The following is a 22,782-nucleotide window of genomic DNA, read 5'->3' on the forward strand; positions in this document are numbered from 1 at the left end:
TTTATTTCATCGAGTGGGCTTTAAAAACAGTATTCTCACGAGTGGCATAGCCACGAGTGAGAATACTGTTTTTAAAGTTCACGAGATGAAATAAAATTACATCTTACACAACAAACAAACAAATTTTCTTTTTATTTTATGCTTAAAAACAAGTTAAAACGAAATTTACGTTAATATTAAAATCTGTTTTCCCCATTTAAAGCCTAAAAAAAGTCGAATTTCTCATTAAATACAAGAAGTCATGGGCTGAAAAATAAGTTCCACAATCAACGTTAAATGGTGGTGATAGTATTCATCTTATTAAAAAAATATGTCTGATCGCTTGTTTAAATAATAAAAACAAACAATTCTAGTAGGAGAAAAAGTCCAACCATCCATCCATATTTCTGTTACTGACTGCGAATTTATATTAGTCCTGGCTATGTTAAATGTAAGCGGCCGCCATTTTTAAAGTTGTGTATTTCACTGGATGAAAATAATTGTGTTTGATTCAGAGGGATATCATTTGGATTTGTTAGTCATACACCTTTTTAAAAGAAAGAAAACTTATTTGAGGATTGTAACAGACAATAAATAAGTGTTGACAGATGTGTAAACATTCAAAAAAGTGGATAGGAAATTGGAAAACTTGGAAGCCTTACGAACGCTGGGTTGTTTTACATATTCTTCGACTGAAAGCTGCCATTGCTTTTTAAGGTTTTCATAAAGCATACGGCAGTTTTTGCTCGTAGGATACTTAAATATTCCCAAATGTCGTCAAGAGCAGTTTTGCATGTGGAAGGAATGTATTTTTCAGACTGTAAAAATGAAACAAAAAAATTAAAGAGACGATATTTGGTGATTGGTAATTTGAATGAATAGAAGTAAGTTACTGTAAGTTTTCTTCTTTTTATTACTTTTTACATATAAGTTATTTATCAATTTCAGGTTTGCTTTTCTTTAAACAGCCTGACATTGTCGGAATAGTCACCAAAAATAAAATTGAGGTACCACATGGGGAAAATCTTAAAAAAGTAGTTTCGTCATTGAAAAGTGTGAAATTATATTTTGATAATTTTCACTGTGAAATTATCAAATATAATTTTCACGGATAAATCAGTAATCCACTGAAAAGCATAAAATAAATATATTTCAGATACGGGCAAGGTTATTTTTTCGCCGATTGCAAATAGGGCTTTAACATAATTTGACGTATTACTGCATGGACATACAAAATGGGTCTAGAAATCATATTGTTGAAAAATAAGAATGAAATACAATAATGTTATCCCCTATATCATTCAAAAACATTTTTTAAAAATATAGTCATTTCATAGAGTTTTCTTGCGAAGCATACCCGGTAAAGTTTTATCATCGGATGCTGTACTGATTTCGAAATAATTTGGTGTATAAATTACTATTTCACAAGCACGTCACTATGAGCCATTTACGTCTAAATTATGGGCACTGACTTTACCCAACAAATAGTTTCATAACTTGGCTAGAAACTATAAAAGCGTTTTTAAGAAAGTACTGTTTGGGAATGAATCACACTAATGATTTTGATGATAATGAATGATATAATTTGAGACAAAAATACCATCCTTCTTTATTGACAATATATTTGTATACAATCATTATTAGATTCTCATAATGATTATTCGTCTGCAGTCTGAAGTATGACACGTATTTACTTCATATTAATACGGTTAGCAAATGAAGTGTCCTTAAAATAATAAATCACTGTACTGTAGTATTGTCTGTCTGTTAAAGGACGATACACTGACAATTTGCTTGTACTACATTTAAAGGCCCATTATGCCCCAGAAATGCTTTTATTCTTATTTTTGGTGTCCTGTTATAACTTCAAAAGAGGCTATCCACTGGCCAATTAGCTCAACCATCTTTTACTCCAGGTAAGTTAAGACAAGTCGTAGAGTTATATTGATTTAGTGATTTGTATGGTCTTTGTTTACATTTCGCTACTTTAATAATAAATAATTTCACAATCACCGGTACTTCCTTCAATTGTTTGTTTGTTTCATTTTACGCCTTTTCCCAACACTATTTCATTCATAAAGGCGGTTAGTTTCCTAACCATCGTTCCTGGAGAGTTACACCAGTACTAGACTACCTTCCTCCGTGCTAAACTACCAAAGCATCTCCCGGGGATCGAACCCACGCCAGAGAGGTAACTGGATTAAAAGTCATCGACTCTAACCCCTCGGTCACTTACTTCATTTGTAAACATCTTAAATGCTCTAAAACCATTATCTTAAACATAATGAAACGTATGTTTGCCTTTTCTAAAGAAGGAAAAAATATTTGTTTTCTGGGGATATAATGTGTTTTAAAAATATGTGCATGAGATTGGTGAAATGGCACATTTTACTTAGACACAGTTAGCTATATAAAGAAAATAAATAAAAATGTGTGTGTAACATTACTACATACATAAAATGCATTCTTTTCTGGTTGTAATATTTGTCGGGAATTAATGAACCTGACATGATTCATATCGTTCCAACTATATTAATGTCTTTATTTGCATGTGTATGTCGGTGTGTGATTATACTATGTTATCAGCATCAGCATCATATACATGTATATATTTATATGCAAAATTATTTCCTTATTTGCATGTGTGTCTGCGATGACATCAGAGTAATGTATGCATGTCGAATTTTCACAATCGACTTTTATAAATCAGAATTTACGGAAACAAAGACGGGAAAATGCAGTTACATTTACCAATATTTGATGACATTACTCTTTCTAGAAATGTGTGTCCCCAACCGCAATTGATGGTGTCCTCACATTTAATTATAAGGCGTAGTCCAGTAGGTGTGTGTGTGTGTGTCTGCGTATGTGCGTGTGTGTGTGTGTGCGCGTGTGTGTTTATGCGTGCGTGCGTGCATGTGTTAAGTGTATATAGTTGCATATAATTGCAAGGTAAAGAAAATTAACACAAAATGTAAAGATATATCCCAACATACAGATTTTATTGAACAAAACGGAAGGGACAAAACTGATAAAAGCGTCAATAGAACAACACATTACGGGTGCAGTGGGGAAATGAAAAAAAAACAACAAATAACAGAGTAGATGACAGAGGGATGATGACATTTTTTTCTAAAAGTTAATGATTTATATGAATAAACAAATAATTTTATTAATTTCTTACAATCACTTTTGTTTTATAAGCAATGTTATGAGTTCAGAGTTTATCTCTAAGCCTCTTATGTTTGAATCACAAAGTAACACACTATACACCAGACAACAACAGTTCGCATGGTTGAGTTGCAGTGTCAGTATTTAATTGTTGTGTTCATTTTTTTTATTAGTTTGTTCACATTTTTCGTCAATTGAAAATCTGGTTTTGTTCAAAGACCATTTGCTGATACTCGGCTATATACCGCACATACATGGCGAGAGCACCGGCCGCCACCGCAGTTGTATGGCTCAAACATCCGTCCTCGAGCACACGTTCTTCTCGCTTAACACGCAAGTTTAGAGACGATTCGGTACCTCTGAATTCTAAAACAATAATAAATGAAAGATTAACTAGGCATTGTATAGTAACGATTCAAGGATTTGTATAATGTATCTTAACAAATTATAAGATATACAAATGATTTGCTTATACTGAAACCAAAATAATAAAATTATTCATTTAGTCAAACATATTATTTACATTTTTACCTTAGTTTTCCAAATAAATAAATAAAAAATAAATAATATTTACAACTTTTGGCCAATAAAAAAACATGTTTATGCAAATACAAGCTTAATATATTGTGCATCACATATACGATTTAGGAATTAAAACACTTTTGTTCAAACAGGTTGTTCAAATTTTAAATAAAATTTAAACTTTAATAGACCTGTGGTGACATTCAGTTCAAGTCTGACCACCATAATTGTGAACTATGGAAACTAAACGTTATACACTGACATCACGCTTCAGACGTCATACTTCTTAATTTGAGCCGCGTCACGACAAAACCAACATAATGGGTTTGCGACCAGCATGGATCCAGACCAGCCTGCGCATCCGCGCAGTCTGCTCAGGATCCATGCTGTTCGCTTACCAAACCTATTACAAGTAGAGAAACTGATAGCGAACAGCATGGATCCTGATCAGACTGCGCGGATGCGCAGGCTGGTCTGGATCCATGCTGGTCGCAAACGCAGATATGTTGGTTTTGTCGTGACGCGGCTCGTTTATGCTTCAAACATCAAGCTTGAGGCTTCAAAGTTCACGCTTCAAAATTCTCAAACTTTCAAACTTCGACTTAGTACACACTAGTCACAAATTTGAGAATGATTTGAATGTTTAAATTGATAGTTACCAGTGGTCTTTTATGGTGAATGATTTGTGCCTTGTCTTATTTTCGGTCAGCGAGGAGCAAGACGAAAACACGAACATACGACAAAGTCAACATTTGTCGTACTTGCGACCCACGGAGCGCATTGCGAAAATACGACGAAGTTTCCAAGTGCTATGTCGTATTTTCCACCCGCGGGGGGCCAGGCGAAAATACAGATGTAAGACCATGTCGAAACTTTGTCGTAATCCTCATGTTTTCGCCCGGCGTTCCGCGGAGTGACAGTACGACATGGCACAAATCAGCCACCATATAGTCTTTCGAAACAATGGAATTTCCATTGTAAATCAGTTGCATAAAATATCTTATCAAATCTGTTAAGTTGTACGTCATATAAATGTTAAGGTGTCATCTTTTTTAGTTATATTGTTACATACGTACATTATTGATTTCTGTTTTTCAAAAAAGTGTAAATATTGTTAATGAATTCACAAGGTGACACTGTTCTCATGTAGATACATGTACTTGTACAAACTCGTGACATAGGTGTACATGATTTTTAAATTCCCCTTTGAATGGTTTATTATTCATTTCTAGACAAGTAATTTGCTAACTTTGGTATTTCTTGAACTAGCAGACAATGGTCAATCGGAACATCTCGGCTATTATCAATAATCTTTTCCAAAGTATGATAAAAGACCGAGATTTGACACTGTTATGAAATACTATAGATCAATTACAAGTTGCGTAAGACTTTGCAATAAATTTTATCTCTTTGGAGCAACATCTGTCTGAAACAACTAAAATCTTTGCCTTCCAAAGGGTGTTGTGTGCAAAGATCACTGATAAATTCTTACCAACGTCACTTTCACGGATTGTTTCCCCTTTGTAACATCCGGACTCATTATCCTGCCAGCTTATTATTGTTTCCAACCATTCAGGCGTGAAAAACCATCTGTATCCCATAGCACCACACAAGGCAGCTGAAAATAGTTCGGTATTTATAATACATTAGGTTAAAGTGTATAAAGCTTATATAGATTACACATATATTGTTTGAATTTTGAAAAATAGAAATAGTTCAAAATTTTAAAATAGTTTTATGAAAGGATTGTGTTTGTGTATTTCTTTAAGAGTGAATGACAAACGCACGAAAGCATTGCTGAACGGCTACAGAGCGTAATAAAATAAAATCATAATATTTTCCAAACGTTTTATTCTACTTTCTTACACTATTCATGCGTATTAAATAATAGAGATATTCTTGGTATAACTATTTTGAGAATCGACCGCAAGATATTAGAAATAACATTATTTTACCTTTAATAAATCTACAAAATATTTCAAATAACGTTATACCCTTTAACTTAAAAACCATTCCAACATGTAGTAGATAGCATACATTAGAAACAATAAAAGTATTAAAATTTGGCCCTTTTTCGGGCGTATTTTATAACCTTCAACAAAAACATGATCTGTTACACGAGACTGACGTTAAATGACATTTTGTTAAAAAACGTTTAATATTTTCTAGTAGCAATCGGATAGAGACACTTCTGAATGTTTTATTCCATTTAATTAGATTAATTGTTGCTATAGGCAGAGTAAGATTTAAAAACGTGCTTATCTCCAATTAAAAAACAAACAAGTCTTTGGTCACTAAATCCTAATTAAGTTTTTTTTTAATTCTTAAACATTAACTCAATAATTCAAAATGATCAAAGTGTTCATAATTACAGAAGTCATTTCCACTTATGGAAAATGTTTTATTAAATACAGAATAATTCATTAATATTCTCCCATCGCAATATAAATGATATCTGACAGAAACTAACACCCTAGAGACGGGGTGACATTGTATTTGTGTTTTGTTTCTCTTCGTCAAACTGAACTATTGAAAATCATATATGAAAGAGATAACCCCGTGAGACTACCCAACCTAGCGACAATAAAGTTATCAGCTTATAGAACCAGGATAGTTTGTGCGTTCTTTTGAATAATTAATTGCAGCATTTTGCTATGTTTATCAATATTAGCCCTCAATCTGCTGAATGGACTTGTCCAGCTTTGAATTTGGAACAGTCCATTCAAAGTTTAAGGGATTTCAATACCAACATATATAAATTGAGCTACCAACAGTATAGAGCCTGGTCAGACAGAAAGGCGATGGCTAATTACTTACGGTGGTTCCAGCAGATTAAGGGTTAATGCAGACGAAAATACAGAATATACAAGGTCGAAGAAAGGAAAAGGTTAAAGGCACATTATGCGTCAGACATCCATATTTATATAATTCTTCAGAAATGTCAAACATTGTTTTTTGATGTTTAAATAATTGGTTAAGAGCATGTAATATGCTTAAGAGCTAAAGAAAGTAGCGTTGATATTGTGCTGTAATATGTCGTAAAGGCAGCAAAATGTTAACTGAGTAGTATTTTGACTTTCATACAATAAACATATTCACTATTATAATACCAATTGCCAACAAAGCAAAGATAGTTCATCTTTATGGCAAATGAGTATTTTTAAAACTGTAACAAGATGCCAAACATTTGAAGTTTTTGTGAAATAAAATGATAGCATTTCTGAGGTGTAATGGGCCTTTAACAAGTGTATGAATAAATGATGTCATTTTATTGCTGCGAACGTATATATGCATGGCTAATTCACCTCCTTATTGAATTTGAAGTCCGGAAGGAAAACTTATTGTTACCATGTATTTTGTTATGGTTTCTTACGTATTATATGACAATATTTAAATGGATTACTATCGAATTTCAGCCAATGATCTCAGAGAAGCAACAAAAGATCGGCAACCGAACGAGACAAAATTTAATATTGTACCTTGTTCCATGAACAGGTCCCTTCTCAGTTCGGGGAAATTATTCTTTTCTATTTGTAAAGCCTCTAGGTAAACGGAGGCACAGAAGGTTTTTGCAAGGTCAGCCGGAGGTGGTTGATTCAATAGTGTTCGTTGTTTGTTCATTTCTTCCTGGCATCCCATCTGCAAAATAAAATTGTCTTATATATCAGCATGCAGTATGTTTTGTCTATTTAAACCTTATATACCCCGTTAAAAATACTTGTCCATCTTTACAAAAAAACAACCACAACAACAAAACTGGACATTTATTTTTCATTTTGTAAGGCAAATTTAGTAATAAAACCTGGCTGAATAGCGAACTGTGCAGGGCATGATGTGACAGCACAGATGTGCTGGTTGATCTTCGTCTAAACTGGTCGCATGGGTCTAACCTGGTCGCATGGGTTGATAATGTAGCCACCCAGCAGGCTATTATACTAGGTTCAAACACTTCTAAATATTACAAATATAACAACCACGATAGCTTTTACAGCTGAATTCTTAATATTGTACCTAATATTTGTAATACCAGGTAAAATCGTTTTAGATTTAAATGATAAAATGTTACAGATTTATTAAATAGATCTAAAGGTTATAATATTATGAGCATAATAAGTATCGTTTTATAAACATAATAAAATAGATGTACATGTACCTCCTTTTTGCCTGTACATTTATATGATAACTATCAAGTTATCATTTAAATTTTAAGTAACTAAGAAACGTAATGTACTTGAAATTTCTCCTCCTTTCGGTTCTAATTAGAAATGGAACTCTTGTGTGGACACAGTCTATAAGCAGATTTAGACACAACCCTAGCAAAATATCGTAGTTACAGAAACAGTCTAAGTAGATATAGACTAAACCCAAAATGTAGTGAGTTGTGGCAGACCCAGCCTAAGCGAGTTATTGATACCAATATAGCGAGATATAAGCGAGTTATTGATACCAATATAGCGAGATATAAGCGAGTTATTGATACCAATATAGCGAGATATAAGCGAGCTATTGATACCAATATAGCGAGATATAAGCGAGTTATTGATAACAATATAGCGAGATATAAGCGAGTTATTGATACCAATATAGCGAGATATAAGCGAGTTATAGACACAGCCTAAGTAAGTTATAGGACCAAACCTCAAGAGTGTTTTGATAATCATTATTAAACTGCTGATCTTCTTCAGAAAAAAAGTTAAACGATTAATGTAACATCAAATGCATTTTCTCAGTGGGATTCGCAAGACACAAATCTGTCCCTAGCTTTCAGCTTTTAAGGTTTAAGTGGAGATAAGATAGTATCGTTTGCTATCACGTGACATCTAGCCATATAATCATGGTATTGAATTGATTCCCGGGGGTAAACCACTGTCGCATACAAATATTCTCTGTGACAACTCGATCATTTAATATGAAAAACAGTTACCACATCTGTGAAAACGCACTGACTTGTGTCAGTCGAAAATGGAATCGTTTAAGGACCTTTTTGTCCTGGGGAGGGATATAAACTTAAAGGCACGTTATGCCTCAGAAATGCTTTTATTTCTATTTTTCAAAAACTTTTTAAATTTTGTTGTACTTTAATAGTATCTAAAAAGTTACACATTCGCCAATTACCTGTGCCATCTTTTTCATATTTCGTTGTGTGTGTGTGTGTTTGTGTGTTTTTGGCAATACGTACAGTTTTAATAAATGTATTTGAATGGAGGTCAAAATACTACTTCGTTTACATTTTACTTCTTTTATGACAAATTTTTTCAGATTTATCACTTCTTTCTTCACGTAACAAGCATCTAACATTCTTTAAAACCATTATTTAAACATTTGCCCTTTCTAAAAAAGTAAAATGAAATTCTGTGGCATAATGTGTCTTTAAGAATTCACTGATAATTAATCCTTTAAATGATTGAAATATTTTCGTATTTTCCGTCACTTACACATTTTAGTTTAAATAGTGTTATATCGAAAATTTGATTATTTCAGTAGAATTAGGAACAAAACTCTAATTATACGAGATGGACATAATTTTTCTTATTTAATTATACTAACTTCTTAGTGAATTATACATTATACATAATGTAAAAAGAGCGTCGTAACAACATAAGATTATTGGATTTGTACGCGAAAAAGAAACAAAATAGCCTATTTTATGTTGTTCTTAGAATAAGCAGTTTCCTTAATTCTTGCTTCTGTAAAATGAAATGCCACCTGACCACTGTCTCCACTGTTCGTTATTCAGTCAGTACTTTCAGTCAGAAATTTACCCTCTAAAAATGATGGATGCTTTTGTCCAGTTAAAAAAAAAGTGATTTACAAAATTTAGCATGGCAAAGGTTAACAAATGATGTCAGAAGAGATCACGGGGTATACTGCATGAATTAGTCTATAATACTTGCCTGATATGCGATCATTATATAGAAGATTTCGTGCGTTAAAGAATAGCTGTTGTATCCCATCTGGGTCATCTTTGTCCAGCATTGTGATGATATGTGACATTTGGCTTTTGTGTTTGGCCTGAAATGCAGAGCAACATATTACCAGCATGAATTCATTATCAACATTCATTGAAATATCGCTATATCAATTGAAAAAGAATGACAATGAATTGATAGGGAAGACAACAATAGCAACAAGAAATTGTTGATACAGAGTCTATATATTTTTCGGCAGTTCATCAGTTATGTGATAAATATTTATTTGTTGAATATATTCGTGGATATATAGCTTAAACTATACTAATATTATACCTAATCCTTTAAATAATAATAATAAAAAAAAAGAATAAAAAAGTAAACAGTAACATCAAAAAAGGGATTTTGGTCTTTTTCATTATTATGATTTTGACGAGGTAAACATTTTAATAAAAAGAAAGATCTTTCCAAATTGCCGATATATTCGTTATATAATCTCAATTGTTGCAGCTATCGATAAACAAATATTTTGTTTTATACATATACATGTAAATTAAAGTTCAAAACAACAAAAAAGGTCTCCTATTGAAACATGGCATGCCATAACAGGAATGGATGCCATTGGGCTGCAATTAACTACTAAGGCATGAATTACGAACGTTCCATTATATATGATAGAGATATATATTATATATAACCTCGCGCATTGCCTCATATATATTCTTTGGTTACCATAAGAGATAAAAAATCCTCCGGGAAAGTCTTTGCTTGCAATCGAGATACCAAATCTTCATAAGACCTAGATAAAAGTGGAAATAATGTAACCGAACCACAAAAGAGAAATGAAAAGAAAGATTACCAACACTTTTTATTATATAACCCCCAAACAAGAACCCTGGACAGCTTTTATCAAAGAAAACTCTATTTCCAGGCCACCAAGAGTTGAAAATGTGAAAATGTTGACATTTTCTTTTATTTATCAGTATATTTATAAATATGTTATATGAAGATATATGTGAACAATCTTAACGATTACTTTAAAAGGTAATTAACCAAACAAGGATTTCATGAACTTCATTACGATTGTGCGTAAGATAATTTATAAATTAATTAATAAATTTATTTATTAATTAACAAAACGAATAAAAATAAATAAAAAAAAAAACAACAAAAAAAAAAAAACGAATAAAAAATAAATACATATAAATAAATAAATAAATAAATAAATAAATAAATAAATAAATAAATAAATAAATAAATAAATAAATAAATAAATAAATAAATAAATAAAAAGTAATTAAAAGGTAATTAAAATTAATTACTTAAAGGGAAAGACAAGGTTAGAATAGAAACTTGATTTCAGAAAAAGAATACTATAAATAATAAATCTGCAAATTTTCTGCCGCCAAATAATAATATTAAACGAATGATATCAAAATTTAAATCGCTAAATCACCGATTTCTACAAATCAGTAAGCGCGGCCATGTTTGTGTATTGGCCGTATAAAAACAGGTGCGCGTGATGTCATTTTTCCCCACATCTTTAGATTCATGATAAATCTAGTTGAATCGTAAGGAAATATTAATATAATAAAGTATTGACCAGACAATTTAATTTTCACCGGAGGTGTAGAGGAGATTTTTTTATGGTTCAAAATACGCAACAATATCAAAAAAAAAAAAAAAATAAATAAAGAAAGAAACGTACGGCTAGCCAAAAGTTCTAGCCGTACGTAAGTCACGAACGACTAGCCAGGACGCACTGTATTGTCTAGCCCATCTAGTCTAGCCGTACGGCACTTTTCAAAATTATATGGAAGTCGAACGTTATAAAATTCTTGATTTTCATACTTATCATTTGTTGTTTTATTTGTATGAATTATTAAATTATTTTTGTTAATTTTAAGCACATGGATCGAATAAAAAATGATCGGAGTGGAATAAATAGATAAAAAGAACATTGAATGAAAAAAAAAAACAAAAACGGTGAAATGCAAAAATAATTGTATAATTTTCAAAACAGTAGATAAATATCGAACATAAAAGCACAGTCAATCAATTAATTAGCCTTAATTAAAACCTATCCAGTGACTGACAATAGAATTTTAGAATGCCTTTCACGGAACATGCAAACTTTCCTTGATGGACAAACTTCATATACAGTACCGTCGGTAATTGTCGCATTATCAAGAGCCTAACAACAATCATTTTCAGTGTTTTGTTGTTTTCTTTTTCGTATTAAATGTGTCGAAAATTAAAATTAATGAAACACAAAAAAGGATTATTATCAAAATTTTGAAACTATTTCAATTGGTGTAAATGCAAGCAAAGGCTATTTTTTCTCGACATCTTGCGATGACAAAGATCGATATATATATAGCGATCAAGGCGATTAATCTCTAAAAAAGTTAACATCCGAAGACAATTAATGCTGTTTCTTGGTTAAAATCCTTGCTTAAAGTCATAATATAATATTATGCATTTTCGACTTCCATAAAATTTTGAAAAGTGCCGTACGGCTAGCCAATATACAGTGTGTCCTTGCTAGTCGTACGTGACTCACGTACGGCTAAAACTTTTGGCTAGCCGTACGGGCCCGTACGCTTGCCACATCCATTATAAACCCTACTAAAACGTGTTCTTAATAGTACATATAATTAAATTTTTGCAGTTTGATTCTGACTTTCAAATTTAAAGGTGTGAACATATGTTATAATTGATGTACGCATTTCAAAAATATAAGCAACTCTTTTGAAAAGTAAATTGTTAACATGTCTGTCAACGTATGATGCTGGGCATCGTTATCGTAGCCTAATATTAACTGCAGGCAAATAATTTTAATTGGCTGCTCAAAAATCTAATTTGCATAATTAATTCACACAATTGCTGGTTCTTACTACTTATGTCTAATACTGCGCATTGTCCATTTTAATTGTTCCTAATTTGCACCAAATATTCCTGTCACACTGTGTACCTGACGATTTTTATTGCTCCTTGTATGCCCTCTGTGCCGACAGACCTTCTGATCATGCACAATGTTGCCCTGATTGGTTAATCACCCTTGTCATATATTCTAATGACGAAAATAGACATCTATTTTTTTACGCTTCATCAGTGAACTGAATGACCTTAGGGGGAATTAGGTTCCACACCTGTCAGTAAATTACAGCACGTCATAAAATAGCAACACATTTTTTTTCAGTTACCAATAAATCATTTTAAATATTAAGTAGATTTATGTTTTTTTTTGTTTTATTGGATTAAATTTACGGTAGTAGAGAATGCGTATCTGTCGGGGAAAGGAATTTGGTAAGTAGATAACGTGGAAAAAAGCTTTAGGGAACTGGATAAACCCGAAAATAAGCGTAATTATAGGGGAATGGGCAACCTGTTGCTGTTGGTACCAGTTTTGACTGGGTGCCTAAATAACCTAACGGACAGTTTTTGTTTTCATACGATATTAGTCTGGCTGCCGATTTTCCTGCGCCATTCTCATTTTTTAGCGTCAATGGCGGAAAATCGCGTCCTCAGCATATTGGATTTAAGTTGATATTTGACCTGAAAAAAAGATACGCACGACCGGCGATGTTACCCTATTTTTGGACAGCTTGTCCTAGCGAAAATTAAGTACAAAATAAAAGGATATATCGTCAATTTGAAGAAAGTTTTTTTCATAGTACCCAAGATTAAATTTATTGTTTATCTTTGAAAAATTAAGCAGTCATTGCTTAAATCATGTGGTGGGATCATCACAAGCTTGAATATCGGACAAATGATAATTAATGTCGCGGCGTCTTCAATTAATTAATTAAAGCAATTCAGTTTCCATATTGATGTTTTCATAAAAAATATATAATGTACGCAATAAAATTAATAAGTTTTCTTCAATCAAGATATATTTCAGTTGTACCAGCGTGTACACCTATACCGGAAGTGGGTATAACACGTCACAATCTCGGTCTCGTCTGTCTCGCGAGAATGACAGAAGCCAAAATGGCGGCGCCCATGAACTTATTTCTCAAGTTAAAAATAGTGTCTTAAAACACGAATTTCTCTCTTATAGGGTTGATGTCAATAGGAAAACTGTCATGGTTCCTCTTTTTAAATGATGAATATTTATATTAGACAGACATCAATCCATCCATTCCTATTCCTTTAAGTAATTAATTAATTAATAAGTAATCTAAAATTCTACAAAATGATCAAATGACTTTATCAATGTAAGTATAAGACTGTTTTCATACGTTTATAGTACATAGGATCTGATGCTTCAACATAGGTCAATGCTTTATCGCTGATATCTGTAGCTAGTGTCTGAAGGTCGCGGATTACTTTTATTGTGGCGCCATCTATTGGCCATGACTCTATGTCATTTTCGATGTGGTATAGAAGTACTTTTAATGTACCTGAAATGAAAAAAGGAAAAATAAACAAAACGATAAGGTGGCAATCAATGAAGTAAGAAAAGATTTCAACTCAGCCAAAACTGAAAAATTTAATTAGAAAAACTGTTAAAACTTTTAAAACATTGAACATCAAAGATTATGGACAAATGTAATTGTAATGAATTTTCTAAAATTGTCAATAGATTATGAATATAATGTAATGGTGGCCTACTCCAATAAATAAAAGCTGTATTCCTAAATGTATTGGCTTTCATTTCAATAGAAATAAAGTTCTATGCAGTTAGCTAAAGCATGAAATCGCAACGGGCGTTTCTCTAATGTGATTAAAGCTTTCGTTCTACTCACAATTTTGTATCTGTATTGAATACAGTAATCAAAGCAGTTTTCAAGAGTTAAAAATTAATTGAGACAAATAATTTTGTTCTTGTTCAGAACGGCAGTTTTCCAAATCAAATTTCATTCGTAATTTCTTTACTGCAAACCCAACTACTACCGATTGCATATGTTTTCAAAACATCACTTCTTCATGTTTCTATGACAATATTATATGTTTCTATGACACTATTATAATTATGTTCCGATGACATCATTATACTTTTCGATGACATCATTATTTGTTTCCAGGGCATAACTATATTTCATCATGAAATCGCTATATGTTTCTTTGACATCACTTTACGTTTCCGTGTCAACACAATATGTTTCAACGAGATCACTGAATGTTTTCATGACATTACTTCTACGCTCATTCAAATCAAACAGAAATATTAATGCACCAGTAAAATATGCAGTTAAAATAAATAATAAGATGATAGTTGCATGGCATTGCACAAAAAATTTATATTTGTACCAAATAAAAACTTCGAAATGTCAATATACAGATTCTTATCACATAAGATATGTCAATGTTATAGAGTTTGGCATGTTATGATATGATGTTATAGGTAATAATTTGCAGCTGACTTGAAACACGAAACCATACTGAAAAAGTACGATCTCGTAGTTTTTTTATATTTATATCATCTTAAATAACTTCGTGCATTCGCCTACCATTTGTTCATATTACAGTAACGTAAACTTGTTATAGACGTCATCAAAGTTCCATTATGCCCATCCAATGGTGTTTGGGCAGTGTACAGGTAAAAAATCAAAATAATTTGTTATTTTTCCATAATTGTGTTCAATTTTATACTTTGCTAAGAAAAAATAATCAATAATTCACGTGACCAACGGAAACGTTTTAAAAATATCGGTAACGTGCAATTCTTAAAAAGAGTGGGGACAGTCTTTTTATAATTAAAGTCGTTTTTATATTGTATCGTTAAAATTTTCAATTATCAATTATTGGTCAATCACAATTCTAATTGTCAATCGTTTGACACATATTACTTATTCAACTCAATTTGACATTAAAAAATATGAGAATAATGTCACTTTAAACTAAAACATGGAAATTATTTGAATCATTCTTCCGTCTACGCGTGATTTATACCATTTGTAAAAATCGCCAATTCATTATGTATATTCATTTGTGCGATTTAGTTAACACGATATTTAAAATTGCTCAATATTTCAGCGGTATATCGAATTTTATGCGAAAACTTTTTACATACGTGTGAGTGAGTATATGTTTTGATATATACATTACTTATAGATGTATTAGAATTTCCGTAAACCCGAGAACCCCAGACTGTTTTTTAGAGATATGTGATAATTGATTTAGCATCCGTATAAAGAAAATCCTCGTCATATGATATCGTATTAAAGAACCTCACAACCTCTTGAAACGAACTGGATTTAATTAGAGAAGCCTGGTGAGAAATATGCAACTGAAATTAGAGTCTTCATATTAGTAATGTTGCTAATGTATGGACACTGACCAGTCTTAATGCTAGAGGTATTACAGAAATAGGTAGATTATATTTCAATCGATGACCTGTCTTGTTTTTGCTGTTGTTTTTTGTTTGTTTTAGATGCTGTTTTCGTAAGTGTTGTTTTATTTGGTTTCTTTTCCACTTTCATTATAAACACTAATCTGAAATCATAATAACACATACATGTATGCCTATAATACTAAAACTAATAATAATAGTAATGATAGAGATTTGTCAACACTACTCGAAACACTTATACTTTATTTGTATGTGTCACAGATTGCTAATACATGTACTTGTACGCATGTGTCACAGATTGTTCTTACTTGTAGAGACGTTTGTTTCACAGATTGTTGCTACTTGTGGTGCCGGATGTATCACAGATTGTAACTACATATAGAGCTGTATGTGTCACAGATTGTAACTACATATAGAGCTGTATGTGTCACAGATTGTAACTACATATAGAGATGTATGTGTCACAGATTGTAACTACATATAGATCTGTATGTGTCACAGATTGTAACTACATATAGAGATGTATGTGTCACAGATTGTTACTACATATAGAGATGTATGTGTCACAGATTGTAACTACATATAGAGATGTATGTGTCACAGATTGTTACTACATATAGAGATGTATGTGTCACAGATTGTAACTACATATAGAGCTATATGTGTCACAGATTGTAACTACATATAGAGATGTATCTGTCACAGATTGTTACTACATATAGAGATGTATGTGTCACCGATTGTTACTACATATAGAGATGTATGTGTCACCGATTGTAACTACATATAGAGATGTATGTGTCACAGATTGTAACTACATATAGAGATGTATGTGTCACAGATTGTTACTACATATAGAGATGTATGTGTCACAGATTGTAACTACATATAGAGCTGTATGTGTCACAGATTGTAACTACATAGAGAGATGTATATGTATCACAGATTGTAACTACATATAGAGCTGTATGTATCACAGATTGTAACTACATATAGATCTGTATGTGTCACAGATTGTAACTACATATAGAGCTGTATGTGTCACAGATTGTAACTACATATAGAGCTGTATGTATCACAGATTGTAACTACATATAGGGCTGTATGTGTCACAGATTGTAACTACATATAGAGCTGTATGTGTCACAGATTGTTACTACTTACGGAACCATATGTATCACAGATTGTAACTACTTGTTAACTGCTTGTGTATCAGATTGTTACTACATGTAGAACCGTATTTATCATAGATTGTAACTACATTTTAGAGACGTTTGTTTAAGAGATTGTTACTACTTAGTGTTGCGGAACCGTATGTGTAAAAGGTTGTAACTTCTTGTGGAGCCGTTTGTGTCACAAATTGTTACTAGTTTTGAGTCCCTTAAGTCACAGATGGTTACTTCTTGTAAAACCGTATGTGTCACAGATTGTTGCCGTATCTGTCACAGGTAGGATATAATACTCGTGATGTACATGTTTGTATACGTATTTTATCATTCATGACCATTTACTGACGAAATTTGCTAATATATAAATAAATATCTAAAACTTTGTAGTAAAGAATAAAATTAGTGAAAAGCTGATTCTTAATGGTGCCCTTTATGGCCCGTAATCATTATTTACTTTTGGGTAATGTCAAATTCAAACAGCAATAGTCGTACAGAGTTCTGTCATTTTCATGGCTGATTTCTAGAGGAACGTCTCGGTTAGTATCGTAGAAATTCTATTGAAGATAAAACGCATTTAATACACTTGTTACTATATATAGTAACAAAATTGCCAATGATTTCAACTGATTATGAGTGTCACGTGACCTATTGAAGACTACTTATGTGTCATATCTATGATTTAATAAGACCTGATTTGATGGATTCAGCACGACAAATAAATATTTTTATAATATCCAAGGCACAGACAAAACAAATGGCCATCTACTCTCAAGTACAGAACTAAAAAATATGTCAAAACCTACTACAATGTTATCAACAGAAGCCAACAATTTTAAAGCGGATTTTATATTTTAAATCTTCATGTAAGAATGGGTTCACATTGTACATTGTTTAAATGTTCAGTCTGTACAAAATATGCACGTGACCAAAAATAGAACTATTATAATTATACAAGATATCTATGTTAATATTATTATAACAACAACATCAATTTAAAGTTTACATATTTATTTTCCGGAAGTATTATGAGTATTGTTAAGTATTGTAAGATAGTATTGTTTATAATCACTGACTTTAATTTCAACATATTACTGTAATAACTCGTTAATATAAAATGCTTATTAACAAATAAAAACTACATTCATAATCTTTTATAACACATTATGCTTTATTTAAAAATTTACTTTACGGTATATAAATTCTAACTTTTAACATACCACTTCAAAGTTTTGCCATTGTTCTTAACATACAATACACTATAGCTTAAGAACAAAACATTTAGCGTCTCAGTATCATCTAAAATAATCAAAATATTTGTTTACAAGACAAGGTTTATTTTATTCGTTCGTTCGTTCGTTCGTTCGTTCGTTCGTTCGTTCGTTCATTCATTCATTCATTCATTCATTATATTTATTTATTTATTTATTTATTTATTTATTTATTTATTTATTTATTTATTTATTTATTTATTTATTTATTTATTTATTTATTTATTTATTTATTTATTTATTTATATATTAACACATATTGCCTATCACAGAGGCCAAAAAGCCTCAAAACATAAAGATTAAAGATTTTGCATAGATCATTTGATGCATTTTTAAAATATAAAAAAAAGAAAACAGAAAATCTGCAAAAGTTAATAATGAAATATATTCAGACTTAATAGAAAATCATTTTTCGAATGAGTTACAGCCCGATTTAATTTTTGACCATTGTGCACAATGAAGATATTTATTCTGGAGTGAGGAAATGATCTCAAATTTTGCGAACACGTATGGTTATTTAAGAGTATACAATATTGTTTAACACTGTGACGCCGTTATATGTCGCAACGCCGCTAAATGTCGCACTTGCCGCTAAATGTCGCACCATTTCCGCAAAATGTCGCACCATTTCCGCTAAATGTCGCAACCGCCGCTAAATGTCGCAAAATCATTTTCCGTTACTGTAAATCCGGTATTTTTCGCGATGTTTTAATTTTCGCTTTTATTCGCGAATCGGCCGCGTCGCGAATTCATGATGCCGCGTAAATTTTATATCATAACATACATTATAAAAGATAAATCTGATGATATTTTTTTTCGAATTGTGTTAAAGTGAATACATTTTAATGAATACAATTACTGAATGCAAATAATTTATATGTGCAATGTTTTATATACATCATAATTAACATATGTAGGTTAAAGATTTTTCCCATATCTTTTTCCTCATGAATACATGCATGTAAAACACAAAAAAGAGACAATATCCACAAATTTTGCACTTTACAGACAAATGTGAACACATATTGTTTAGATGACAATTGATTAACGGTAAAACAGTGATCAACGGACAACTTTTATACGGTAGATTAAGTATTATAAACAAGTATATAACACCTTCTTACAAACATTTAACGTTTTATCAAACACGTTATTTGCAAACAAAAAACAAATTTGACAAATGATTAGAAAAACCGTTCATAATAAGTCAATTACAATGTTGTATACAAAATAAATAAATAAAAACCGTCTCTTGTTAACACCAGTAACATTTACCTTGCATAAGAGCGCACAGTATAAGATAACTTCAACCTACCCTGTTTTATTGCGAAAATAAAATTCAAATAAACGCGAATATAAATTTCTGACCCTGCCATCGCGAATTCATGAATACGCGAAATAATCCGGGGTCGCATAATAAAGAATGTCGCAATGGTAACGTTAAATGTCGCACGAATTTCCCCTACTGTTAAATGTCGCAACACTACCGTTAAATGTCGCAAGATGTAATTCTATGTTGAACTCGAGTTTTATTGTTGAATTATATCAATTAAATCTGCCTAATCAAGACGAATTATGTCTGTTTGAAAGCGAGTGATTTTATTATAATATGGAAATGCGCTGCAAATTATACAACGATATTATGAATAAATGTATATTGTTCTGCGTTCGATTTTTACCTGATCTTATACAAGAACGTATTGATCATTATACAATTGTCTACCATTTGTATGAAACTGCAAAATTAACATTGTTCTGTAAATAGTTTTGTGCAAACTTGTCTGTAAAATTGGATTGAGAGCCAGCCTAACGGCCTGGCTGCCTGAGTTGGCAGAATGATGTGGCCTAGTAGGCTGAGGAAGCAAATCGTCTCGCAGGCGGAAGAGGAAGATTAAAGTGCTTGACGACATGGGCCTTGGGAGTTTGCATAATGCCCTAGAAGCCTAACATCGGCAGCCTAGCATCCTAAGGAGACAACCTTGTATGTGTTAGATAGAATCTGGTACAGAAGTTAACTTAGATAAACAAAATCAGTTTTGAAAGCTTAAAAAATGTTATTTGCACAAACAGTTTATGCTTCTATTATATTTGCGTGTTTTTATTCAGAAAGTCAGTGCTCATTCATATTGTTTCTTCAATAAATATAAAAATGTTTTCTTTACGCATCTGTTCCATGTTTAATTTTGAACCATATGCTTTGTATTTATGGTCATTTGAACTTTACTACATATGTATCACGTTCTCGACAGGCACATTAGGACACGATAAGAAATCAAAAAGTTCTAATCATACTCGTGACAAAAAAACTACGAGCATCATTTGAAGTGGTTACATATATAATTAATATCGTCGTTACACATTTATAATGTATGTCTTGTTTTTCGAAAAATGTCAGATTAAATTTTATTGAAATATTTAGTTATGAAACGGAACATATTAAGATTTTCATTACAGTAAAAGTAATCATGTGACAATAAAATAAAATAAAAAGCCTAGATTCGGCTAGCTGTATTCAACCAAATAGCAAGGCCAATATGAGCATAACTAATTATTGGTATTCTTATTAAATGATATTTTCCGAGAATCTATCATAGTTTAAAGCGACTTGACGAGTAAAATATCACTTGCCATAATGTCCAAGCGTAAATAGTGTTTGACAAATGGTAAAATGTACTAAATTTTCTGTACGTTTTCTAATTTTGACATCTGCTTACTCAACTGCCGGCATATGTATATGAAAGTGTTCATCCGTGCTGTTCTACAGAAATTTGAAACTTCGACGGGAGCGATAGCGACAGGAGAATGTTTCTAATTTCTGTAGAATACTAACATACTTAGTGTCAAGCTTTATTTGGCCTCATTATTATTCACTTAATTACGTCACTACGCGGTTCTATAAAGTAGTATGAAAAATAGTAGGCGACTATAAACGGAATTCGAGATAGTATCGACTTTTGTTCTTCTATGAAAATTAACGCACACAAGTTTTAAGAAATACAGCGTTTTCATTGGATGACAAATAAAGCTGGACACTAAAATATGTTAGTATTCATCCGTAGCTGTTCTACAGAAATTAGAAACATTTTCCTGTCGCTATCGCTCCCGTCGAAGTTTCTAATTTCTGTAGAAAAGCGCGGATGAACACTAAGTATATATACATAATATCTGCTTATCGTGAAATTCGCTCTTATCTTACACCCGACCGCGGATCGGCAAACCTGTGAGGAACACTAAATGATCAAGGAGTACTACACGAATGCTAAATGCAAGATTTCAAAATGGCCCAAAACACTTCCCATTTCGAATAAGACCAAGCTTGTCTGTCGATTTTCGTGTTCACCGTGCATTTCATACTGTGCATGTTTTTCACGTATTTGCCGTTTCTGTGAAAATGAAATTTTTGCCTTGATATTCAATCAATATTTCAAGTTTGAATGAATATTTGTGATGGTTTTGGGGAAAAATATAAAAAGGGAGATAATTAAGCAAAAATGCCTTTCAAGATCATCTTAATTCCTTTAGAAATGCATTTAACTTTTACATGTATATGAAATAAGTATTTTATGTTTTAAGTGAATATGTTTGAACTTTTTTAGCAATTAACCGTAACCAAAAGGTTTATCAAGGCGAAAACATAATCGAAAACTTAACCAAAAAGGTTAACCAGCGCCGAAAAGTTAAGCTTTTCATTAATGAAAAAAAATCATTTCTCAAATTAGGTTAGCAGTCATTTGGTCACGGAGGCCCCTCATACCTTTCGATATAAATGCAAATATTGTGTTAAACAAATAGCTGAAAGTAATGACATATGATATACAATCATATCAAACATCAAACACATATCAGTTTCCACCGCCTAATTCCCTTAATTGTGCCAACATTTTAACAAGTCATAAATGATTGCATTTGGAAGCCCGTTGAACATTTCAAAAAAACCAAAGTTAATCATTTTTATGGTGTTCTTATAACAGATTTACATGTCTACGTCCCCGCGAGGGGTTTGACATTATCAGACGATAGATAACAACCGCATGTACATTGATTATAGTAAGAATTTACAGCAACCTGATTAATAAAATCAGCTCCTAACTAACGATACGCTACATAAACATAAGATATGAACTTTTAACATGTTGAAATTAACAGTACATTGTAGTCTATTAAATTTAAATGCATTGCCTGCGGTTGTATTAACAAACATATTAGCGAAACAAAGTAACCACAATTAAATGATATCATATTTGACATTATAATTTGTCATAAGCATCAGCTTAATTGTTATGTCACTGGTTTACTGTATGAAAATTGTTTGGTCTTTGGGCCCCGGATCAGCGGGTTTGAGTGCTATACACGGTTCAAGTTTATGAGAATAAAACTGCCTGACGAAATATATACATGTGCAGTGATTTATAGTTAAACTTTTATACGGAAGCCAAGGAATGACATAAAAATGGGTATTGACATAA

General features: G+C 31.9%; 1 protein-coding gene across 1 annotated transcript; it reads right to left on the reverse strand.

Moving 5' to 3' along the window:
* Window positions 1-2,954: 2,954 nt before the first annotated feature.
* On the reverse strand, window positions 2,955-20,226 carry LOC132722017 (UPF0764 protein C16orf89 homolog). Its single transcript, XM_060706416.1, has 6 exons — window positions 20,094-20,226; window positions 13,837-13,987; window positions 9,567-9,684; window positions 7,152-7,311; window positions 5,165-5,290; window positions 2,955-3,516 (listed from the first exon to the last, which is right to left on the reverse strand). The coding sequence occupies exons 1-6, from the start codon at window positions 20,224-20,226 to the stop codon at window positions 3,341-3,343; spliced, it is 864 nt and encodes a 287-aa protein (XP_060562399.1). The 3' UTR covers window positions 2,955-3,340.
* Between the last annotated feature and the right edge of the window lie 2,556 nt (window positions 20,227-22,782).

This window comes from Ruditapes philippinarum, unplaced genomic scaffold, assembly GCF_026571515.1.
Source record: "Ruditapes philippinarum isolate M1 unplaced genomic scaffold, ASM2657151v2 ctg1589_1_1_1_1, whole genome shotgun sequence".
NCBI classification, from domain to species: Eukaryota; Metazoa; Mollusca; class Bivalvia; order Venerida; family Veneridae; genus Ruditapes; species Ruditapes philippinarum.